Source organism: Panulirus ornatus, chromosome 20 (genome assembly GCF_036320965.1).
Source record: "Panulirus ornatus isolate Po-2019 chromosome 20, ASM3632096v1, whole genome shotgun sequence".
Classification (NCBI taxonomy): Eukaryota; Metazoa; Arthropoda; class Malacostraca; order Decapoda; family Palinuridae; genus Panulirus; species Panulirus ornatus.
In genome coordinates, this window is record NC_092243.1 from 47,330,361 (window position 1) to 47,355,550 (window position 25,190).

Here is a 25,190-nt window from a genome sequence, read left to right on the forward strand (position 1 = left end):
AAGCAGTGAAAAGCTTTTATCGAGGATGTAAGGCATGTGTACGTGTAGGAAGAGAGGAAAGTGATTGGTTCTCAGTGAATGTACGTTTGCGGCAGGGGTGTGTGATGTCTCCATGGTTGTTTAATTTGTTTATGGATGGGGTTGTTAGGGAGGTGAATGCAAGAGTTTTGGAAAGAGGGGCAAGTATGAAGTCTGTTGGGGATGAGAGAGCTTGGGAAGTGAGTCAGTTGTTGTTCGCTGATGATACAGCACTGGTGGCTGATTCATGTGAGAAACTGCAGAAGCTGGTGACTGAGTTTGGTAAAGTGTGTGAAAGAAGAAAGTTAAGAGTGAATGTGAATAAGAGCAAGGTTATTAGGTACAGTGGGGTTGAGGGTCAAGTCAATTGGGAGGTGAGTTTGAATGGAGAAAAACTTGAGGAAGTGAAGTGTTTTAGATATCTGGGAGTGGATCTGGCAGCGGATGGAACCATGGAAGCGGAAGTGGATCATAGGGTGGGGGAGGGGGCGAAAATTCTGGGAGCCTTGAAGAATGTGTGGAAGTCGAGAACATTATCTCGGAAAGCAAAAATGGGTATGTTTGAAGGAATGAATAGTGGTTCCAACAATGTTGTATGGTTGTGAGACGTGGGCTATGGATAGAGTTGTGCGCAGGAGGATGGATGTGCTGGAAATGAGATGATTGAGGACAATATGTGGTGTGAGGTGGTTTGATCGAGTAAGTAACGTAAGGGTAAGAGAGATGTGTGGAAATAAAAAGAGCGTGGTTGAGAGAGCAGAAGAGGGTGTTTTGAAATGGTTCGGGCACATGGAGAGAATGAGTGAAGAAAGATTGACCAAGAGAATATATGTGTCGGAGGTGGAGGGAACGAGGAGAAGAGGGAGACCAAATTGGAGGTGGAAAGATGGAGTGAAAAAGATTTTGTGTGATCGGGGCCTGAACATGCAGGAGGGTGAAAGGAGGGCAAGGAATAGAGTGAATTGGAGCGATGTGGTATACCGGGGTTGACGTGCTGTCAATGGATTGAATCAAGGTATGTGAAGCGTCTGGGGTAAACCATGGAAATCTGTGTAGGTATGTATATTTGCGTGTGTGGACGTGTGTATATACATGTGTATGGGGGTGGGTTGAGCCATTTCTTTTGTCTGTTTCCTTGCGCTACCTCGCAAACGCGGGAGACAGCGACAAAAAAAAAAGAAAAAAAATATATATATATATATGTTTCGGTGAAGAGAGTGGTGTGAGTAAGTGAGCTTGGGAAGGAGACTTGTATGAGGAAGTACCATGAGAGACTGAGTATAGAATGGAAAAAGGAGAGAACAAAGGACGTAAGGGAAGTGGAGGAGGAACGGGATGTATTTAGGGAAGCAGTGATGGCTTGTGCAAAAGATGTTTGTGACGTGAGAATCATGAAAGATGGGCAGATTAGAAAGGGTAGTGAGTGGTGGGATGAAGAAGTAAGATTATTAGTGAAAGAGAAGAGAGAGGCATTTAGATGATTTTTGTAGGGAAATATTGCAAATGACTGGGAGATGTAGAAAAGAAAGAGGCAGGAGGTCAAGAGAAAGGTTTACGAGGCAAAAAAGAGGGTAAATGAGAGTTGGGGTGAGAGAGTATCATTAAATTTTAGGGAGAATAAAAAGATGTTCTGGAACAAGGTACATAAAGTGCGTAAGACAAGGGAACAAATGGGAACTTCAGTGAAGGGGGCTAATGGGGAGGTGATAACAAGTAGTGGTGATGCGAGAAGGATATGGAGTGAGTATTTTGAAGGTTTGTTGAAAGTGTTTGATGATAGAGTCGCAGATATAGGGTGTTTTGGTCAAGGTGATGTGCAAAGTGAGAGAGTTAGGGAGAATGATTTGGTAAACAGAGAAGAGGTATTAAAAGCTTTGCGGATGATGAAAGCCGGCAAGGCAGTAGGTTTGGATGGTATTGCAGTAGAATTTATTAAAAAAGGGGGTGACTGTATTGTTGACTGGTTGGTAAGGTTATTTAATGTATGTATGACTCATGGTGAGGTGCCAGAAGATGAGTGGAATGCTTGCATAGTGCCATTGTACAAAGGCAAAGGGGATAAGAGTGAGTGCTCAAATTACAGAGGTATAAGTCTGTTGAGTATTCCTGGTAAATTATATGGGAGGGTATTGATTGAGAGGGTGACGGCCTGTAAAGAGCATCAGATTGGGTAAGAGCAGGGTGGTTTCACAAGTGGTAGGGGATGTAAGGATCAGGTGTTTGCTTTGAAAAAAAAAATGTATGTGAGAAATACTTAGAAAAACAAGTGGATTTGATAGAGTTGACAGAGATGCTCTGTGAAAGGTATTAAGAATATATGGTGTGGGAGGTAAGTTGTTAGAAGTAGTGAAAAGTTTTTATCGAGGGTGTAAGGCATGTGTACATGTAGGAAGAGAGGAAAGTGATTGGTTCTCAGTGAATGTTGGTTTTTTTGGCAGGGGTGCATGATGTCTCCATGGTTGTTTGATTTGTTTATGGATGGGGTTGTTAGGGAGGTGAATACAAGAGTTTTGGAAAGAGGGTCAAGTATGCAGTCTGTTGAGGATGAGAGATCTTGGGAAGTGATTCAGTTGTTGTTCGCTAATGATACAGTGCTGGTGGCTGATTCGGGTGAGAAACTTTATAAGCTGGTGACTGAGTTTGGTAAAGTGTGTGAAAGAAGAAAGCTGGGAGTAAATGTGAATAAGAGCAAGGTTATTAGGTACAGTAGGGTTGAGGGACAAGTCAATTGGGAGGTAAGTGTGAATGGAAAAAAACTGAAGGAAGTGAAGTGTTTTAGATATCTGGGAGTGGATTTGGCAGTGGATGGAACCATGGAAACGGAAGTGAATCATAGGGTGGGGGAGGGGGCGAAAGTTCTGGGAGCGATGAAAAATGTGTGGGAGTAGAGAACGTTATCTTGGAAAGCAAAAATGGGTATGTTTGAAGGAATAGTGGTTCCAACAATATTATATGGTTGCGAGGCGTGGGCTATAGATAGAGTTGTGCGGAGGAGGGTGGATGTGCTGTAAATGAGATGTTTGAGGACAATATGTGGTGTGAGGTAGTTTGATCAAGTAAGCAATGAAAGGGTAAGAGATGTGTCGTAACAAAAAGAGTGTGGTTGAGAGAGCAGAAGAAGGCTTTTTTAAACGGTTTGGTCACATGGAGAGAATGAGTGAAGAAAGATTGACCAAGAGGATATATGTGTCAGAGGTGGAGGGAAGAAGGAGAAGTGGGAGACCAAATTGGAGGTAGAAAGATGGAATGAAAAAGATTTTGAGTGATCGGGGCCTGAACATGCAGGAGGGGTGAAAGGCGTGCAAGGAATAGAGTGAATTGGGAATGAGATGGTATACCGGGGTCGACGTGCTGTCAATGGATAGAAGCAGGGTATGTGAAGCGTCTGGGGTAAACCACGGAAAGTTTTGTGGGGCCTGGATGTGGAAAGGGAGCTGTGGTTTCGGTGCATTATACATGACAGGTAGAGACTGAGTGTGAGCGAATGTGGCCTTTGTTGTCTTTTCCCAACTCTACCTTGCACACATGCGGGGGGAAAGGGGTTGTCATTTCATGTGTGGTGGGGTGGTGACGGGAATGAATAAGGGCAGACAGTATGAATTATGTACATGTGCATATATGTATATGTTGAGATGTTTTTTTTTTTTTATACTTTGTCGCTGTCTCCCGCATTTGCGAGGTAGCGCAAGGAAACAGGCGAAAGAAATGGCCCAACCCCCCCCATACACATGTATATACATACGTCCACACACGCAAATATACATACCTACACAGCTTTCCATGGTTTACCCCAGACGCTTCACATGCCTTGATTCAATCCACTGACAGCACGTCAACCCCGGTATACCACATCGCTCCAATTCACTCTATTCCTTGCCCTCCTTTCACCCTCCTGCATGTTCAGGCCCCAATCACTCAAAATCTTTTTCACTCCATCTTTCCACCTCCAATTTGGTCTCCCTCTTCTCCTCGTTCCCTCCACCTCCAACACATATATCCTCTTGGTCAATCTTTCCTCACTCATTCTCTCCATGTGCCCAAACCACTTCAAAACACCCTCTTCTGCTCTCTCAACCACGCTCTTTTTATTTCCACACATCTCTCTTACCCTTACGTTACTCACTCGATCAAACCACCTCACACCACACATTGTCCTCAAACATCTCATTTCCAAAACATCCATCCTCCTGCGCACAACTCTATCCATAGCCCACGCCTCGCAACCATACAACATTGTTGTAACCACTATTCCTTCAAACATACCCATTTTTGCTTTCCGAGATAATGTTCTCGACTTCCACACATTCTTCAAGGCTCCCAGAATTTTCGCCCCCTCCCCCACCCTATGATCCACTTCCGCTTCCATGGTTCCATCCGCTGCCAGATCCACTCCCAGATATCTAAAACACTTCACTTCCTCCAGTTTTTCTCCATTCAAACTCACCTCCCAATTGACTTGACCCTCAACCCTACTGTACCTAATAACCTTGCTCTTATTCACATTTACTCTTAACTTTCTTCTTCCACACACTTTACCAAACTCAGTCACCAGCTTCTGCAGTTTCTCACATGAATCAGCCACCAGCGCTGTATCATCAGCGAACAACAACTGACTCACTTCCCAAGCTCTCTCATCCCCAACAGACTTCATACTTGCCCCTCTTTCCAAAACTCTTGCATTTACCTCCCTAACAACCCCATCCATAAACAAATTAAACAACCATGGAGACATCACACACCCCTGCCGCAAACCTACATTCACTGAGAACCAATCACTTTCCTCTCTTCCTACACGTACACATGCCTTACATCCTCGATAAAAACTTTTCACTGCTTCTAACAACTTTCCTCCCACACCATATATTCTTAATACCTTCCACAGGGCATCTCTATCAACTCTATCATATGCCTTCTCCAGATCCATAAATGCTACATACAAATCCATTTGCTTTTCTAAGTATTTCTCACATACATTCTTCAAAGCAAACACCTGATCCACACATCCTCTACCACTTCTGAAACCACACTGCTCTTCCCCAATCTGATGCTCTGTACATGCCTTCACCCTCTCAATCAATACCCTCCCATATAATTTACCAGGAGATGTTGAGATGTATAGGTATGTATATGTGCGTGCGTGGACGTGTAGGTATATACATGTGTATGTGGGTGGGTTGGGCAATTCTTTCGTCTGTTTCCTTGCGCTACCTCGCTAACGCGGGAGACAGCAACAAAGTATAATAAATGAATATAAATAAATATAACTTGTAAGGAGAAGTTTGGGTTATATTTGTTTCTTTGTCCTTGTGAGGCATGCTTTTTGGTGGCTTGGTTAGAGATGAAGGTGAAGTGTGAGATTGTATTATCCATCTAGACTGAAGTTTTTAAGCTTTGTTTCCTTAGAACTGTGCAAAGGCTGGCCTTTCTGCTTTGCTGTAATTTTTGTAATCTTTTTGATGTTTATATAGATTGGTTGGGCCAAGTGGAGTGTTATTTGGATGAGCAGGTGGTCAGGAAACAGTTCAAGAAGTGAGCTCTAAGCAGTCCATGTGAGTAAGTTTGGTGAGGTGATGGTGATTTCTGGCAAGGCTCCTGGAGGTGGTGGGTTGGGAGTCTGGTTGACTGATTGCCTAGGTTGAGGACATTGAGATGTAGCTGGTGATTTATGAATATTTCACCATGGGGGATCTTGGGAAAGAGTGCTGAGGTAAGTGGTATGGTGGGTACTGAAATCTTTACAGATATAAACACTGGGTGCACTGATCAGGTTCATCTGAAGGGGCATGTGGAGGAGGGAGGTATGTAGGTGTTGATTATGTTGCGGTTGGCACTGCGAAGTTATATTCTCATAGACTATATTTCTAAGGTGATGTCATATTTTGTGAGCCTCTTTGAAGTGTCGGTGGTGATAATTCTCAAGGTTGGTGGATGAGTGTTATGAGTCATCCTCATGTTCTTGAAGTTGGTTGAGTATTACTGTGTGTTCGTTTCTGATGCCATTGGTGTTGAGTTGAAGGATATTTGGTTTGCTGCTAGGGTTCTGTGGTTTGTTTGTGGAGAGTGAAATGGTGTACATTTTGTGCTGTTGTTTGTTGGGTGCTTGTGCTGGGAGTTAGGGGGTTTTGGACATTAGTGTTAGTGGTTGATGCCTACCCAATGCTCTGGGTAGATTTTTATGGATGACTGTGAAGTAAAGTGAAGGTGGTACCACTGAAAGCAGTGTGAGGATCTGATGGGGAAGTGCCCTTCAGTTATGAGTGTTTAGCATTGTGGGGAAACTTACACTAGTGGTCCAGGATTAGGGCTAATGTCACTGGCTTTCAGTGTTGATGAGATGATAACAAGGCTATCATCTCCCAATAGTGAACAAAGTGTCTAAATATGTAAAATGTTTTGGTACGATCCATGGTCTGTCACAGGGGCTAGGGACAGCTTGTGGCTGAACTCTGTAAGAGAGCAAGGAAAATTTTCTCCTTTGGGACATGAAGACTTGCAATGGGTGTGGTTCCTTGGTGTATGGAAGATTCTTACTAAGGTTGATATCAGACTGTCCTTAGTTCATTACAGCTGGGCTTGCCCAACCCCAAATCATACATCATTATATCCTACCTGTCATCTTTATACAATCCTCCCCCAAACTCATGGTAGGTACTGCATCAATAAAAATGTCAAATATCCTGCTACTTTTATTCACTCTCCATTCTTCCTTCGTCATGTCTCAAAGTAATATCAAATGCCTATATTTTCTAATGTTGATGACATATCTTACATTTTGTACTCCTTTTAATTTCTTTCAAATGCCACTCATGTTTGTGAGGTGTGATTCACTCTTATGATGAACTCTTTTACTTTCCAAGCCATTGAATTAATATTCACTCTACTAAAAAACTTCTTTCACATTAAAAATCTGATTAATATGTTTTCTATATTTTCCTGACACTTGCCCTACACTTTCCTACATCATATGCTTAGATCTAGAGTCAGTTTGTCTTATACTATAGAATCACATCCTTCTAATTTGATTTTTCTTTTCTTTGAGCTATTTTGCTTAGCATCTTCTACTGCTGTACAATATAACAATTATTTAAGATAAGGTGTCTTCACAGCTCTCAAGAAATATGAAAAATAAAAGAACATTTTTCTTATGCTTGGGAAAATGTTTTTATTTTCCATTTCCCTACGAGTTATGAAGATTTTGCCTCATCGATGGTACGACTGTAGATCAACAATAAGACACCAAGGAAAAACATACAAATTCTGCTTTTTTCAAGCAACTGTATACATATTTTATTGATAAATATATATGATAATACAGTTTCAAGATCATGCAATTTCAAAACAAATGATCAATATAAGAACACCATATATATATTCAATATCACTTGTGCATTCAAGAAGCACTGAACAAACGGATATTGTTCACCAAAACATACTGAAAGATGGTATAAAGCTCTATAGAAGCAGATGATATTGAATAAATGAGAAAATAAAAAGATGTTAGGGATAATTTTGCCTAAGACAAATGACAGACAAATATGTTAATGTCTATGGCAAATTTTACCACTTGTAAACACATCAAAACAAATACCATTGTTTGGCAAAAATAAAGAAATAGTGTATGTGTGATTAACTGAAGTTAAGGTTGGGTGGGAATGAAAACAGGGAAAAGTATGGGCTATGAGAAGGTGGCAAAAGTAGTGACTAAAGGAAAGGGTTGGTTTTCTTAATCTTTTGTTTTAACTGTTTATGGCATATAATATTTGGTAAAGCCCTAATCACATATGCCATTCATTATGAATTTTTTTCACCCATATAAGAAAAAATCAATGCTCCCTTTACACACTTGAGGCATGTATAAATCCCACATTTTGCCTGCAACTCTAACAACTAGCCAGCAAAAATATCCACAAGGCTCATTTACGCTGAGAAAACCATGGTAGGAGGACATTATACACTCTCCCACATGGACCCCTTGCCCAGCTATGAAATGTGAATATGCAAGATTATATGAGGTTCAGATGATCACACCAACCAACTTTCATATTTGGTCATGTCAAATCATGATGAGTGACTTTAAATATAATATTAAAAGAAGGCTTATTCTCCAAGTTGAGCTGGTGAAAACTATTTTAACCCTTTTGGTGGGCAACCAATTTCTTTGGCCTACTCAGTACACAAAATTGTCTTTTTTTTCGATGAAAAGGTGGTAAAGAAAATATAAATTTTTTTCTGAAAAATGAGACATAAACAATTTTAAGTTCGTGAACAACTCTTTATCTACCAGAATGGCAAAATCTATATACCCAATTTACATAAACTTACATTTCAGAATTTTTTATTATCTATGAGATTAGGTGAAGAAAACTATCAAAATCATAGTTTTATTATGAATTAAGAGTTCAGCATATGTAGCATAGGAATAAATACATTACCTTTTTAATTGGTCAATCCCAGATAAGGAAGGTGTGAGTGTAGCAGTAGTGTGACAGTGGTTGCTTTGGGTTAGTGGGCACTACTGACAGTGAGTCCTCAGAAAAGGTATACAACTGTCCACTGGTTACTGAGGCCTCCAGGTAGCTCCAGTGATTCATCCTTTGTTTAGGTTGCTATCCACAGCCAGCCAACAGAGCTTACAGTGAGTTCAGAATTCCATTTGTAATGGTAAAACATATGTGTAAATTGACATTCATAGCACCCTGCTACATGAACTACTGTCATAAATTTACACATAATCTTAATTTGATTTTCACACACAATGGTTACCTAAATCATCCCTATTATTTCAAGAATCATGCATAAAACTCTCAAATTCATATGGCCAGATAGGAAGGTGAATTTATATCTGGCAGCTATAAATGAATGTAACTGCAAGCATTCAGATGCAAGGAAAGACTCTCCTATATTTTTTCTGATTATGTGGAAAATCACAGAGTCATGCATTAAGCAAGAAAATACTGAAGAAAAATAAGTTGAAAAAATATATGAAAAATTCATTTAAGTTGAATGTTTTAAAGTGCAAGCAATCATGAGCATTCATGAACTAGGTATGAACTTAATCTTTTACCTAATTTCCCTGATCTTTTTCTGAATATGTGGATAATCATTCACACAGACATGACAGAAGACAATTGTGAGCATTATGGAACAAGGTTAGACTTTCTCTGGTTTACCCCAGACGCTTCACATGCCCTTGTTCAATCCATTGACAACATGTCGACCCCAGTATACTACACCTTTCCAATTCACTCTATTCCTTGCATGCCTTTCACCCTCCAATCGCTCAAAATATTTTTCACTCCATCCTTCCACCTCCAATTTGGTCTCCCGCTTCTCCCTCTTCCCTCCACCCCTGACACATATATTCTCTTTGTCAACCATTTCAACACAGCCTCTTCTGCTCTCTCAACCACACTCTTTTTATTACCACACATATCTCTTACCCTTTCATTACTTACATGATCAAACCACCTCACACCACATTTTGTCCTCAAGCATTTCATTTCCAACACATCCACCCTCCTCTGCACAACCCTATCTATAGGCAATGCTTCTATTAATCATGAAATTGCTGAAGTTTTAGGGTTGGGTGATTTTTTTTTAGTGGACATTAAAAGCTTAATTGGAATAGCATCCTCCAACTTCACATTTGTTGATATCTTGATAGATGTCCTGATAGATTTCCTTCTTTATGGTGGGTATGCTCCTCTCATTAATGCCCTAATAGTATGCAACTGCAGAAGTGATAGATTCACACTCAAGTGCATTTGGTATCTTGAGCATGCTTTCTAATGGTAGGGGTACTTGCTGGATGTTTAAGTATAATTTCAACTGGTTCAAGTGTGCAGTGCATATGTATATAAAAGTGGCAAACAATGCATCCTTACTTTTTGAATATTAATGGAGAAGTGATGTGGTGGGAAGCATGGCATGCACAGTATTGGTGCCCCGAGGCACATGCTTTGCATCAATCATATTACATTGCAACAGCTTAAGTTATAATTAAAAAAAATGTAAGTGATTTAGATGCCTGCACCATACCAAAATCATAATACTGAACTGTGTTGTATCATAACACCACTGTATCTATAATTGCCATAGGACTAATTTCTATGAAAGAGTCCTAGCATTTTCCAGATTCTCTTTCTAAAGAATTCTACAGTTCACAGCTGCACTACTTCCAGTAGCAGGCAAATGATGATTCCTTTGGATTGAAAAGTCTTTCGATGACTACTCCTAATGATACAACTTTGCTAAAGATGAGTTTTCTCTTGTGGTATAATCTCTTGCAGGTGAAGCCTGGTAACATCTATACATAGAGATTTCTCATGATGGACAAGATGTGTTCTTGAGGAATATTTGTTGAGTGAACAATCCAGTAACAGGGGTCATTATAATATGGTGCCCAAAGAGATCTGTTCCTGACACTGTCAATTCTTACACCAATAAGTGCTATAGAATGTCCTACTTTAGTAACAGTAATGGCTCTGCAGCTGTTTCATATTTTTTTTTATAGATAAAACAAAGGCACTGTTATTATAAATACCATATGAAATTAAATTCAATTAACATCTACAAGTTTGTTGGAGTTTGTAGTTTTAATGATCACTGCTGCCACATTCTTATTGCACACCTACACCTTCCTGGCCTACTTTCCACTGTCTCCAGCAGTTTATTGCTTATGTATAATGTAGGAGAAATTTGTAACAACTAAGGGCATGGTGGACTAGCTGGTTCTTTTCATTTCGTCACTGTAATCAAGTACTGTTTTAACGATAGGGGAACCTAACCCAAGTGACTGACTCACACATCATGCCTAATGCTCGACTGCCTAAACCCTGCATATCATTTGTATCTTTCAGTCTATATCAATCAGTTTCCTGGGCACCTGGGGTGTTTTACTTATATTCGCACTAGCCAGCTGTTTTCTAGATATGATGAGTTTGAAATGTTCTCTCAATTCAAAATGGAGACAGCTGAAAAGAAAGCAACTGATACTGATGTGAATTTTGGTGGGCTGTACACAACTGGTTTAGAGAATGTAAACAAAGATGGTGGTAAATGAATTCACTTGTTCTTTTTCTATTATGTTTGAGGGAATCTTTTTATTTTTGTTTTTAATGACTATCACATAATACTGTATTCACTAAATCTATATTATCTCATGTCCATTAAACAGAAACCTGTTATACAAGTCTCCATTAAAAAAGGTCTCTGTATATCCCAAGACCCTTAATGTCCATGATACAACTACCATGAAGAAGAAAGACATCAGACAGTTACTACTCAGTTGCTCTGCACTCTCTTCACATTGACACACCCACAACATAGCTACACTTAAAAGCCTGTGATCCTGACCTGTGCTGCAGGAACCTCATAAGGATAGAAGGGACTCCTGGGGAAGGACTAAGGTATATAAAAAGTGATATGTCTTTAAAACTGGCAATCTATGATTCAGAAATACTTATGATTGAGGGGAGGGAAAAAACCCAGAAATTGGTTTCATTTTGGCAAAATTTATAGGGTTTGAAAATTTGCAGTTATCCCTAAACTCTAAAAACCACCAAACAGTATCAAGGAGGACTACAGGAGAGTTGATGAAATAAACCTATAATACATTAGAAGACCCAGTTATGAAATACAATTGATGTTAAATCAACAGACATTTTGCTTGTATTTTTCTGAATTTGTATTGCAGTCTCCAGTCTAATGATGTGACCCAAGTCCTATACTTTCCAATCTCTGGAAAATGGGTGTTGTTCAAGTGAAAAACAATTGCTTTTGAAAAAACAATAAAATAACCAAGATGAAAGTAATACGGGCCTCAACTTATCTGGGGAGAAATATCAACTTCTAATGATAGTGTACTGTATTACAAAGACTGTGGTAAGTACTACACACTCTAGTGTTAACATGTCTTGCTTGGCAGCACTAGTTCGTTTTATGTTAGCAAGAACATTACTTCTTGCTGATACCTCATGTATAAATACTCTATTCATATGTCTCTAGAGCTTCTAAAGATGCATACATAGTTTCATTATGACACGCACGGTGTGGTTTTTGTTGGTATTCGCCGTTTAAGAAAACTCCAACATGACGATGTCACTTTTAATTCCCTACAATCATGTTTTAACACCATACCATTTCCCACTCATAAAGCACATTATTTGTGATCTCCAGTCTTTACATATTGTAATGCTTTGTGCACACAAATTCCTTTGGTTAATGCACTTTTGCAGTAAAATCTCAACAATAATAAGTGTTTTATGGAACTAAATAAGTTATATAACAGAACACAGTGATGTACTTAAATGGGTATCAAAATATAGTCTGATTGTGTACTAATATATATTCTTAATAACATACTTTTCAATTTGCTCTACTTTCTTATCCATTACTGTTATTTAGTTTTACTTTATGTTTTCTTTATCTTCTGGTCTGCCTGCTTGTTTGTTTTCCTGTTTTCGTTTTAGGGAGCATGTATTTGTTAGCATAATGAGTGATGTTATCAATATTATGCTTTCTTTTCATTTTCTTTACTTAAAGTGTCAATGGTTTTTGTAATGCAGCATGTTTATTAGTATAATGATCATTATATCATCAATACAGTAAAACCTCTTTTATTAAAAATTCAGGACAATGATATGTTCAAATATATAATATTTTTCAGTAAGGAGCCCTAGGTTATCCGGAAACGATAAAAAAAAGAATATAAAAGATAAATAAAGACATTTCAAATCAAGCGCTCACTGTAGCACAATGATTACTGCACTCAACAAATGGTGTTTTGGGGCCCTGGTGAATGTTTACTATCTCCCATATGCCTTCTAGTCATGCACATTATGTTGACAAAAGCCCTTTCAAGTGTCACCAGCAATTATCTGACAGCTCCTTGAAACCATCTATGTCTCACGCAAAGAGCAAGAGGAAGGTTTTAAGCCTCAAAAATGAAATAAACTTGTGCAAGAGGCTACCTAAGGGCATCCAAGGTGGCACTTATGTAGGACTTCAATGTCATTTGCTTGCATATAACATTTCCTCTACATAAAATATTTACACATATATAAAATGTTCTAAAATATAATGATTTCCAAATTATTTAGTATACCAAAAACCCTGAGTAACTGGAAATTTCATCCACAATGGGTTATTCTCTCAAGCACTTCAAATAATGGGTATTACTGTATTATGCATTTTTCTTCATCTGCTTAACTGAATTTGTCAATGATTTTGGTTGTTAAGCATCTGTTTGTTAGTAGAATAATTGTTGTCAATATTGTGCTTTCTTTCTCATTTGCATTTTTTAATTTGTTAATGATTTTTCTAGTTCAGCGTGTGCTTTTAATTTTTCCACTGCACTAATTCTTTATTTTTCTTTACAAAATCATCCTGTATTGCTATGGAAACTAAATTGTTTATTAAGTTTTATATATCTAAAAGGGGAAACAGAAGAAGGAGTCAAGTGGCTAGGAAAAGACAACAAAGGCCACATTTGTTCACACTCAGTCTCTAGCTGTTATGTGTAATGCACAGAAACCACAGCTCCCTTTCCACATCCAGGCCCCACAAAACTTTCCATGGTTTACCCCAGATGCTTCCCACATCTTGGTTCAATCCATAGACAGCACGTCGATCTCGGTATGCCACATCGTTCCAATTCACTCTACTCCTTGCAAGCCTTTCATCCTCCTGTATGTTCAGGCCCCGATTGCTCAAAATCATTTTCACTCCATCCTTCCACCTCAAACTGGGTCTCCTACTTCTCCTTGATCCCTTCACCTCTGACACATATATCCCCTAGGTCAATCTTTCCTCATCCATTCTCTCCATCTGACCAAACCATTTCAATACACCCTCTTCTGCTCTCTCAACCACACTTTTTATTACCACACATCTCTCTTACCCTTTCATTGCTTACTTGATCAAACCACCTCACACCACATATTGTCCTCAAACATTTCATTTCCAACACATCCACCCTCCTCCACACAACCCTATATATAGCCCAAGCCTCGCAACCATTAACATTGTTGGAGCCACTATTCCTTCAAGCATACCCATTTTTGCTCTCTGAGATAATGCTCTCGCCTTCCACACATTCTTTAACGCTCACAGAACCTTCGCCTCCTCCCCCACCCTGTGACTCACTTCCGCCTCCATGATTTCATCTGCTACTAAATCCACTCCCAGATATCTAAAACACTTCACTTCCTCCAGTTTTTCTCTATTCAAAGTTACCTCCCAATTAACTTGTTTCTCTACACCACTGAGCCTAATAACCTTGCTCTTACTCAAATTTACTCTTAGCTTTCTTCTTTCACACACCTTTCCAAACTCAGTCACCAAGTTCTGCAGTGCTGTATCATCAGCGAACAACAACTGACTCACTTCCCAAGCCCTCTAATCCACAATAGACTGCATACTTGCCCCTCTCTCCAAAACTCTTGCATTCACCTCCCTAACAACCCCATCCAAAAACAAATTAAACAACCATGGAGACATCACGTACCCCTGCCGCAAACCTACATTCACTGGGAACCAATCACTTTCCTCTCTTCCTACTCTTACACATGCCTTACATCCTTGATAAAAACTTTTCACTGCAACTTACCTTCCACACCATATACTCTTAATACCTTCCACAGAGCATCTTGATCAACTCTATCATATGCTTTCTCCAGATCAATAAATGCTACATACAAATCCATCTGTTTATCTATGTATTTCTCAGATACATTCTTCAAACCAAGCACCTGATCCACACATACTCTACCACTTCTGAAACCACACAGCTCTTCCCCAATCTGATGCTCTGTACATGCCTTTACCTTCTCAATCAATACCCTCCCATATAATTTCACAGGAATACTCAACAAACTTATACCTCTGTAATTTGAACACTCACCTTAACCCCTTTGCCTTTGTACAATGGCACTATGCATGCATTCTACCAACCCCCAGGCACTTCATCATGAACCATACATACACTGAATATCTTACCAGCCTGTCAACAACACAGTCACTCCCTTTTTTTAATAAATTCAACTGCATACCATCCAAACCCGCCGCCTTGCCAGCTTTCCTCTTCCGCAAAGCTTTCACTACCTCTTCTCTGTTCACCAAACCATTCTCCCTGACCCTCTCACTTCACACACCACCTCGAACAAAATACTCTATATCTGCCACTCTATCATCAAAAAACATTCAAGACACCTTCAAAATATTCACTCCATCTTCTCACTTCACCACTACTTGTTATTACCTCCCCATTAGCCCCCTTCACTGATGCTCCCATTTGTTCTCTTGTCTTATGAACTTTATTTACCTCCTTCCAAATCATCTTTTTATTCTCCCTAAAATTTAATGATACTCTTTCACCCCAACTCTCATTTGCCCTCTTTTCACTTCTTGCACCTTTCTCTTGACCTCCTGCCCCTTTATTTTATACATCTCCTAGATATTCACACTATTTCCCTGCAAAAATCATCCAAACGCCTCTCTTCTCTTTCAATAACAATCTCACTTCTTCATCCCACCACTCACTACCCTTTATAATCTGCCCACCTCCCACCTTGCTCACGCTACATGCATCTTTTGTGCAAGCCATCACTGCTTCCCTAAATACATCCCATTCCTCCCCCACTCCCCTTACATCATTTGCTCTCACCTTTTTCCATTCTGCACTCAATTTTCCATTCTGCACTCAATCTCTCCTGGTAATTCCTCACACAACTTCCTTTCCAAGCTCACTTACTCTCACCATCTCTTCACCCCAACATTCTCTCTTCTTTTCTGAAAACCTCTTCAAATTTTCACCTTCACCTCCACAGGATAATGATCAGACATCCCTCCAGTTGCACCTCTCAGCACATTAACATCCGAAAGTCTCTCTTTTATACACCTATCAATTAACCGTAATCCAATAACGATCTCTGGCCATCTCTCCTACTTACACACATATATTTATGTATATCTCTCTTTTCAAACCAGGTATTCCCAATCACCAGTCCTTTTTCAGCACACAAATCTACAAGCTCTTCACCATTTCCATTTACAATACTCAACACCACATGTACATCAATTATACTCTCGACTGCTACATTACTCACCTTTGCATTCAAATCATCCATCATTATAACCTGGTCTTGTGCACCAAAGCTGCTAACACACTCACTCAGCTGCTCCTAAAACACTTGCCTCTTATGATCTTTCTTATGACCAGGTGCACAGGCACCAATAATCACCCATGTCTCTCCATCCATTTTCAGTTTTACCCATATCAATCTAGAGTCTACTTTCTTACACTTTATCACATACTCCCACAACTCCTGCTTCAGGAGTAGTGCTACTCCTTCCTTTGCTCTTGTCCTCTCACCAACCCCTGACTTTACTCTCAAGACATTCCCAAACCACTCTTCCCCTTTACCCTTGAGCTTCGTTTCACTCAGAGCCAAAACATCCAAGTTCCTTTCCTCAAACATACTACCTATCTCTCCTTTTTTCTCATCTTGTTTACATCCACACACATTTACACACCCCAATCTGAGCCTTCAAGGAGGATGAGCACTCCCCGCATGACTCCTTCTGTTTCCCCTTTTACAAGGAGGATGAGCACTCCCTGCATGACTCCTTCTGTTTCCCCTTTTACAAAGTTAAAATACAAGGAGGGGAAGGTCTCTAGCCCCCTGCTCCCATCTTCTTTAGTCGCCTTCTAAGACATGCGGGGAATACGTGAGAAGTATCCTTTCACCCCTATATATACTTACTTCCAGCCCTAAAAATTCCTTATACCTCTCTAAATCTAAGTGCCTCTTTTACTTGATGCATATGAAACCTCTTATCAATATGATGAGGCACCAACCATTGGAGTGTAATGGTATTTTGATAGATCATGAGTCCAGGATCCAAATTCTAGACATATTATCACCCAAAGCATAAATTTCAGTGGTAATTGTGTTATAATATATTATAATTGAATATATCATCGTAACAAATAATGCAGATCAAACTATGTAATCATGATTTATGAATAATTAGTATATGCATACTTAGACTTTGCTGCCTCCATTTAATAATTCAAACTGTTCTGTAGTCTATTGCTTTCATCACCTCTTATATTGAAAGAAAGCAATGAATATGCACTGTAGGTGATATCATTAGCAGTAATGAGAATGTTATATTCTGTTTCTTGCTTGTGTACACATTATACATTAGATGAATTTCTTATGAATGCTTAAAATATGATTAACTAAGGTACTTTTCTGAGTAGCACGATAGGAGCAATCATTGCAAGCAAATGGTTTTTCTCCTGTGTGAGTTCGTATATGGGATTTCAAATTTCCCTTTTGAGAAAATGCAGAAGGGCAGAGGGGGCAAGCAAATGGTTTCTCTCCAGTATGAATTCGTATATGTTTTGACAATCCAATTTTATGAGTTGTAGAGTATCTACAATAAGGACACTGATGAATCTTGCTGCTAGCTGTTCTTCCATCTGGGTTCTGATGAACTGTCTTTGACTCCACCTGCGAGGGAAAGTTACCTTAAATTTCTTGAAAAAGTAAAATCCACAAAGCGAAAATCAGACACAGATGCTGGAATAGTACCGGTGAAAAGACTAAAGCTTGGACAGAATCTAAATTCAATTTAAACACATATGCTTCTTCTGTGATTGATTCTAAGTGTATGCAAGAGGTAAAGCTTTAGTAACTCCTTTAGGTACATTTTTATCATTTCATGGTTGAATGAACATGAATCTCCCTTAAAGATTAATACTATCAACTAATCATTATAAGGCAAACTGTTTCTTTATCATTTGAAAATCATGATTCACACATGAAAATAAAGTATTTCAGTGAAAATATTTCAATGAGGCAAAGTCTTCTCCCTTATTTTTGTTCTTTAATCCCTCTGTCCTTCTATGGACATTCTGTGTTCCTTGTGTTTCTTGGGGAGTTCTGAGAAAAATGTCCTCTATATACCATAAACTAGCTCTACTATTGAAAATTATTCTATCCCACAATCTAGTTTCATTTTTGAGCATTCTTTTAACAGTTACATTTTCAATTTTACACCTGGTTTTCCTCTACCTCCAACTCACTCCATAAAACTACATTTCTGAGATCTGTCAATATCCATTTTCTCCACATTCATATTCACATCATTATCATTATGCACTACTCCCTCTTTTAACAAAGGTTCTTTTAATGAAAATTCATAATACTGAGAAACATTTCAATCCCAAATTTAACTTAGGGAAATAAAAATTCATAACTGAAAAAAATTCAGTCCTAGAATAAAAAAAAATGCACCTCTATCCCTTGCCCTCACATTCATGCAGTGGGGAAATTTGGAATCATAAGAAATAATCTTTCCACAATTATCTTCAGCCATCCCATAACTTTTACACAATGCTTTTTCCATGATCACCAAGTCAAGTAGTTTACCATATTCCCAGAATAGAAATTAGTTTAGCTTATTCCCAGAATAAAAATAAGAAAATGTTACATATACCTACCCATAACTGGTAAATTGAATAACAATTCTTGACGATACAAACTACATAATCCTATGAATTACAGGTGAAATAAAGACCACATGGACAGATCGAGAGGTTACTGTACACTCAAATTAGAAAAGTTCACATCTAATCACAGCAATTCAAACTAGAAAAGTTCACATCTAAAATCAATATAGTCACAAAAATAAGTCACAAAAATTGGTGATATCAACACTGAACTTAAAATCACCACCATATGCAAGAGTGGCACCATGCAGAGGCAGGAATGCAGAACACCTCATTTGATTTGTGGATTTGGTGGGAAGTTCCACAATGCACTGTGTTGTCACTTCTGGAGAACATTTACAAACTTATGAACCATATGCCCTCAAATCAGAATGTCTAATAAGGGGCCATTAACTGTCAGCAAAAGTGGCTGTAAGACAAAAATGCCACAAGACCATTACACTGGATACTAAGCTTGAGGTCTTACATCAGTTTGATGCTATTAAAAAGCTTAGTAAATTCAAAAGCTATGGTCCTTTCTTGCTCTATAGTTACAAATATTAAAGTTCAGTGCAAATAATAATTCAGAAAAAAAAAAATCAGCTCTAAAATAAAAAAAAAACACCTGTAGCCCTGTCCCTCACATGAAAAGTTTTCTACAATTATTTCCAGCAATCACATAACACTCCTACCACTTATTTCTTTTTAACATCACCTTTTCAAATAGTTCAGAACTAGTTTATTCACCAAATAAAAAGAAAAATCTTACACATTTCTATTCATAATTACTAAGTGAAATATTCATTCCGGATGATGCAACCCACGTGATCTGTTGAAGTTTGGGTGAAATGAAGGTCACAAGGGTAGAATGAGAGGTTGCTGTTTACGCAAACTAAAGTTCACATCTACAATTAATACTTTCACAAAAAGAAATCACAAAAATTAGTGATATCCATTTTCAAACATAAAAATAGTGCTATAGACAATATAGAAACTATCAAGGACAGGGTCTTGGTAGCTACCTCTTTAAGAGCATGTAAACTGTCTTGACAAGAAGTTCTGTGATGGAAAATATGGAGCGAATGCTCTGTGCTTAGCTGGGGGATATAAATCAATGTCACTTTAATTCAATATTGTTCATCATCAGTACTATCTTCATATAAACTTTATCATTGTTTGCCATCATCTTTTGTGTAACTTTACAAAATGTTGAGGGCAAATATTTTTTACAAAAATACATTTTGATTATCATTATGGAGGTAAATGAGAAACTGGGTCTCTTTCAATCAAATTTCATTTAATGCAACACTTTCTAGGAATGGAACCCCTTCATTAAACAAAGGAGTGGTGTACAACCTAATTACTCCTTCTATGGGGCTTTCTCATCTTTGCAACTACACTCCACACAGAAGCACAAAAAACATTGATTTCTTGAGTAAAATTGTCTTCAATGAGACTGTTCTCCTTCTCTCCAATCATCATAATATGGCCTCATCAAGGGTGAATTCTTATCTATGATGTAACCTCTTGCAGGTGGAGTCTGGTAACACCATATATTATTATTACTATTATACTTGATTGCTGTTTCCCATGTCAGCAAAGAAGCACCAGGAAACAGATGAAGAAAGACCCATCCATTCACATACACAAATATAAATACACTGACATATACATACATGTACATATCAACTTATACATACATATACATACACATGCATATACATATACATATATACACGTATATATTCATACTTGCTTGCCTTCATCTATTCCCGGCACCACTGTGTCCCACAGGAAACAGCATCACCACCCCATGTCAGCGAGGTAGCACCAGGAAAACAAACAAAATAGGCTACGTTCATTCACCCTCAGTCTCTAGCTGTCATATCTAATGCATCGGAACCACAGCCCCACAAACCTTTCGATGGTTTACCCAGATGTTTCACATGCCTTGGTTCAGTCCACTGACAGCATGTTGACCCTCGTATATCACATACTTCCAATTTACTCTATTTCTTGCACGCCTCTCACCCTCCTGCATGTTCAGGTTCCAATAGCTCAAAATCTTTTTCACCCCATCATTCCACCTCCAATTTGGTCTCCCACTTCTCCTTGTCCCCTCCACCTCTGACACATATATCCCCTTTGTCAACCTTTCCTCACTTGTTCGTTCCATATGTCCAAGGCATTTCAACAAGCCCTTCTCTCTTCTGCTCTCTCTACCACATTCTTTTTATTACCACACATCTCTCTTATCCATTCATTATATATTTGGTCAAACCATCTCACACCATACACTGTCCTCAAACATTTCATTTTAAACCCATCCACCCTCCTCCATATAAGCCCATGCCTCACAACCATATAATACTGTTGGAACTACTATTCCTTCAAGCATACCCACTTTTGCTCTCTAACATTCTCTCTTTCCACACGCTCTTCATTGCTCCAAGAACCTTCGCCCCCTCCTCCATCCTATGAATTACTTCCATTTCCATGGTTCCATTCGCTGCCAAGTCCAATCCCAGATATCTAAAACACTTGACTTCCTCTAATTTTTCTCCATTCAAACCTACATCCCAACTAACTTGTTCCTCAACCCTGCTGAACCTAATAATCTTGCTCTTATTCACATTAACTACCAACTTTCTCCTTTCACACACTTTTCTAAACTCAGTCACCAGCTTCTGCAGTTTCTCACTCAAATCTGCAAAATCTGGTGAACATCAATTAACCCACTTTCCAGGCCCTCTCATCCTCAACAGGCTGCATACTCAACCCCTGTCTCCAAATTTCTTGCATTTACCTCCCTAACCACCCCATGCATAAACAAATCAAACAACCACAGGAACATCACACACCCCTGCTGCAGACCAAACTTCACTGGGAACCAATCACTTTCCTCTCTTCCTACCCAAACACATGCCTTACACCCTTGAAAAAAAGTTCTCTGCTTCTAGCAGCTTGCCTCCCACACCATATAGTACCTCTGGCAACTCTTATCATATGCCTTCTCCAGAGCCATAAATGCTACATACACATCCATCTGTTTTTCTAAGTATTTCTCACTCACATTTGTCGAAGTAAACACCTGATCCCCACATCCTACACCACTTCTTTAAACCACACTGCTCTTCCCCAATCTGATGGTACATGCCTTCACCCTCTCAATCAATACTCTTCCATACAATTTTACGGGAATAGTCAACAAACTTACTCCTCTGTAGTTTGAACACTCACCTTTATCCCCTTTGCTTTTATACAATGGCACGATACATGAATTTCGCCAATTCTCAGGCACTTCACTATGATCAATACATACACTGAATATTCTTACCAACCAATCATCAACACAGCCACCCCCCCTTTCTTTATAAATTCAACTGCAATACCATCAACTTCTGCCACCATGCCACATTTCATCAGAGTAAGATAAGAGTAGGATTCAAACCTATGTGGGAAAATCTCATGCTATTGCAAGGCTGCTCACCTTCTTTGGAAGATGGGGCACACCCAAGGTGTGAGGTGGTTTGATCACCACCTCACACAACATACTGTTCTCAAACATCTCATTTCCAGTACATCCACCCTCCTCCGCACAACTCTATCTATAGCCCACGCTTCATAACCATATAACATTGTTGGAACCACTATTCCTTCAAACATACCCATTTCTGCTTTCCAAGATAACGTTCTCAACTTCCACACATTTTTCAACGCTCCCAGAACTTTCACCCCCTCCCCTACCCTATGATTCACTTCCACTTTCATGGTTCCATCCACTGCCAAATCCATTCCCAGATATCTAAAACACTTCACTTCCTACAGTTTTTCTCCATTCAAACTTACCTCCCAATTGACCTGTCCCTCAACCCTACTGTACCTAATAACCTTGCTCTTATTTACATTTACTCTGAGGGACCCTACTGTACCTAATAACCTTGCTCTTATTCACATTTACTCTAAGCTTTCTTCTTTCACACACTTTACCAAACTCAGTCACCAGCTTCTGCAGTTTCTCACCCGAATCAGCCACCAGCGCTGTATCATCAGCGAACAACAACTGACTCACTTCCTAAGCTCTCTCATCCATAACAGACTGCATACTTGCCCCTCTTTTCAAAACTCTTGCATTCACGTCCCTAACAATCCCATCCATAAACAAATCAAACAACCATGGAGACATCACGCACCCCTGCCGCACACCAACATTCACTGAGAATCAATCACTTTCCTCTCTCCCTACACGTACACATGCCTTACATCCTAGATAAAAACTTTTCACTGCTTCTAACAACTTATCCAGGGTAAACCATGGAAAAGTCTGTGGGGCCTGGATGTGGATAGGGAGCTGTGGTTTCAGTGCATTACACATGCTAGCTGGGGACTGAGGGTGAAAGAATGTGGCTTTTTTTGCTGTTTTCCTGGCACCATCTCGCTGAAGTAGGGGCAGTGATTCTGTTTCCTGTGGGGTGGGGTCATGACAGGAATGGATGAAGGCAAGTAAGTATGAATATGTACATGTGTATATATGTATATGTCTGTGTATATGTATGTATATGTTGATATGTACATGTATGTATATGTATGTATATGTGCATATTTAGGAGTTTATGTATATATATATAGGTATATGAGTGGATGGGCCATTCTTCTTCAGTTTCCTGGTGATACCTCACTGATGCAGGAAACAGCAATTAAGTATAATAATAAGATATTCATATATATATTCTTTAAGGCTCCAGCTGTGGATAAAAGTCTACATCAAGGCCAGGCCTTAATTCAAATATGGAGAGAATTATGAAATGGAAAAAGAAAGGACAAGAGAAAGTATTTATGAATTTTGAAGGAAAAGAAAAACCGGTCTTTTGAAATGTGCCAGGTCATAGTTATTGGGAAAGACATGAGGAGAAAGAGTGTTGCAAAGCTTCGATGTGTAAGGAGAAATGTTGCAAAGCTTCAATGTGTAAGGAGAAAAGCAGCTGTCAAAATGGCCCACCCTTGAGTTACCGATGGCCACACTATAATCATGAGATGCAGCAGCATGCCAAGTATTGTGTGGTCTAGCTAGTGGTGTGGGCACACATGCAAAGTAATACCTACAAAAGAGAGGGAAAATGAACCATCATTGTAGCATAGGGAAAGGAAGTCAATAAGCACAAGACATTGAAGTCCTTTATAAGTGCTGACTTGGACTCACCCTTAGCCAGCCTCTTGCACATTTTCATCTTCTTTTCAGGGCTTGAACGATTCCTATACACTTAGTGTGAGATATAGTTGGTTTTGGGGAACTGTCAGCCAATTGCTGATGACACTTGAAAGGGGCCATTGTCCACAACAGTAAAACAAAGTGCACAAAATACAGAAATATGTAAGACCAGGACAGAACACCATGCCACAAAACACATGAAGAATGATAAACAGTCAACAGCACCATAAAACACAGGGTGGTGAGTACACTAAACACTTCAGTATGGTGTGCACACAATTTGAAATTCTTTTAAGTATCTCAATTTTTTGAGTATTTCAGATAATGTAGGGTTGCTAACCAAAACTGAAAAATTATCTTGTTTTGTACAATTCGTTATCCCAAATAAAAGATAACAGAGATTTTGCTGTATACTCATGTAACTGGCAGCACTAACAAGAATTTCCCCAAACATACAAAATTTGACTTCCATAAGGTCAGTGGAGCTACTGGAACATGTTACTTTTTTTCATTCCGGGATAAGTACTCTACCAATTTCCAAAGTCAAAATATGAAATAGTAGGTGTTCAACTCATCAAAAAGGATCTAAAGATTTGGGTAACCTTATATGTACATCATGTAGCAATGAATGCGGTAAACAGCAAAAGAGTAAAGGAAAAACTGTATCTCTCAAATGAAATAACAGATCATCATCAAAGAATATCAATGATAGTAAAAAAGAAAAAAAAATGATATAGTGCTGAATTCACTAGGTGAGAAATAAAATACTTGTGCGGTAAGTGCATATTTTAGGTTTTTTCATACTAGTTACATTTCTACTGATCATGAATGTAATCAGTCTATATGGTACGTGCTGCTATCATTTATGATTGAGCATCAACATAGCCATGTACTATGGACTGTTATAGGGTTAGTATTCTTATGATACTCTGTGAAAAATTTCCTTATATGCATGCAAATATACATATATATTTTCTTTTCTTTTTTTTTTTTGCTTTGTCGCTGTCTCCCGCATTTGCGAAGTAGCGCAAGGAAACAGACGAAAGAAATGGCTCAACCCACCCCCATACACATGTATATACATATGTCCACACACGCAAATATACATACCTACACAGCTTTCCATGGTTTACCCCAGACGCTTCATATGCCCTGATTCAATCCACTGACAGCATGTCAACCCTGGTATACCACATCGATCCAATTCACTCTATTCCTAGCCCTCCTTTCACCCTCCTGCATGTTCAGGCCCCGATCACACAAAATCTTTTCCACTCCATCTTTCCACCTCTAATTTGGTCTCCCACTTCTCCTTGTTCCCTCCACCTCTGACACATATATCCTCTTGGTCAATCTTTCCTCACTCATTCTCTCCATGTGCCCAAACCATTTCAAAACACCCTCCCCTGCACTCTCAACCACGCTCTTTTCATTTCCACACATCTCTCTCACCCCCATGTCACT

General features: G+C 39.0%; 1 protein-coding gene across 5 annotated transcripts in view; it reads right to left on the bottom strand.

Moving 5' to 3' along the window:
- LOC139755984 (uncharacterized) overlaps positions 1-25,190 on the bottom strand; it is a 522,691-nt gene that overhangs the window by 145,320 nt on the left and 352,181 nt on the right. Inside the window, exon 6 of one of the 5 annotated variants that reach the window (XM_071674884.1) lies at positions 7,298-17,537. The exons of the other annotated variants lie outside the window; for them this stretch is intronic. Within the exon in view, the coding sequence (XP_071530985.1) occupies positions 17,226-17,537 (312 nt within the window). The 3' untranslated portion in view covers positions 7,298-17,225. Of the gene's footprint in view, positions 1-7,297; positions 17,538-25,190 lie in introns of those variants that run through there. 5 annotated transcript variants of the gene reach the window in all.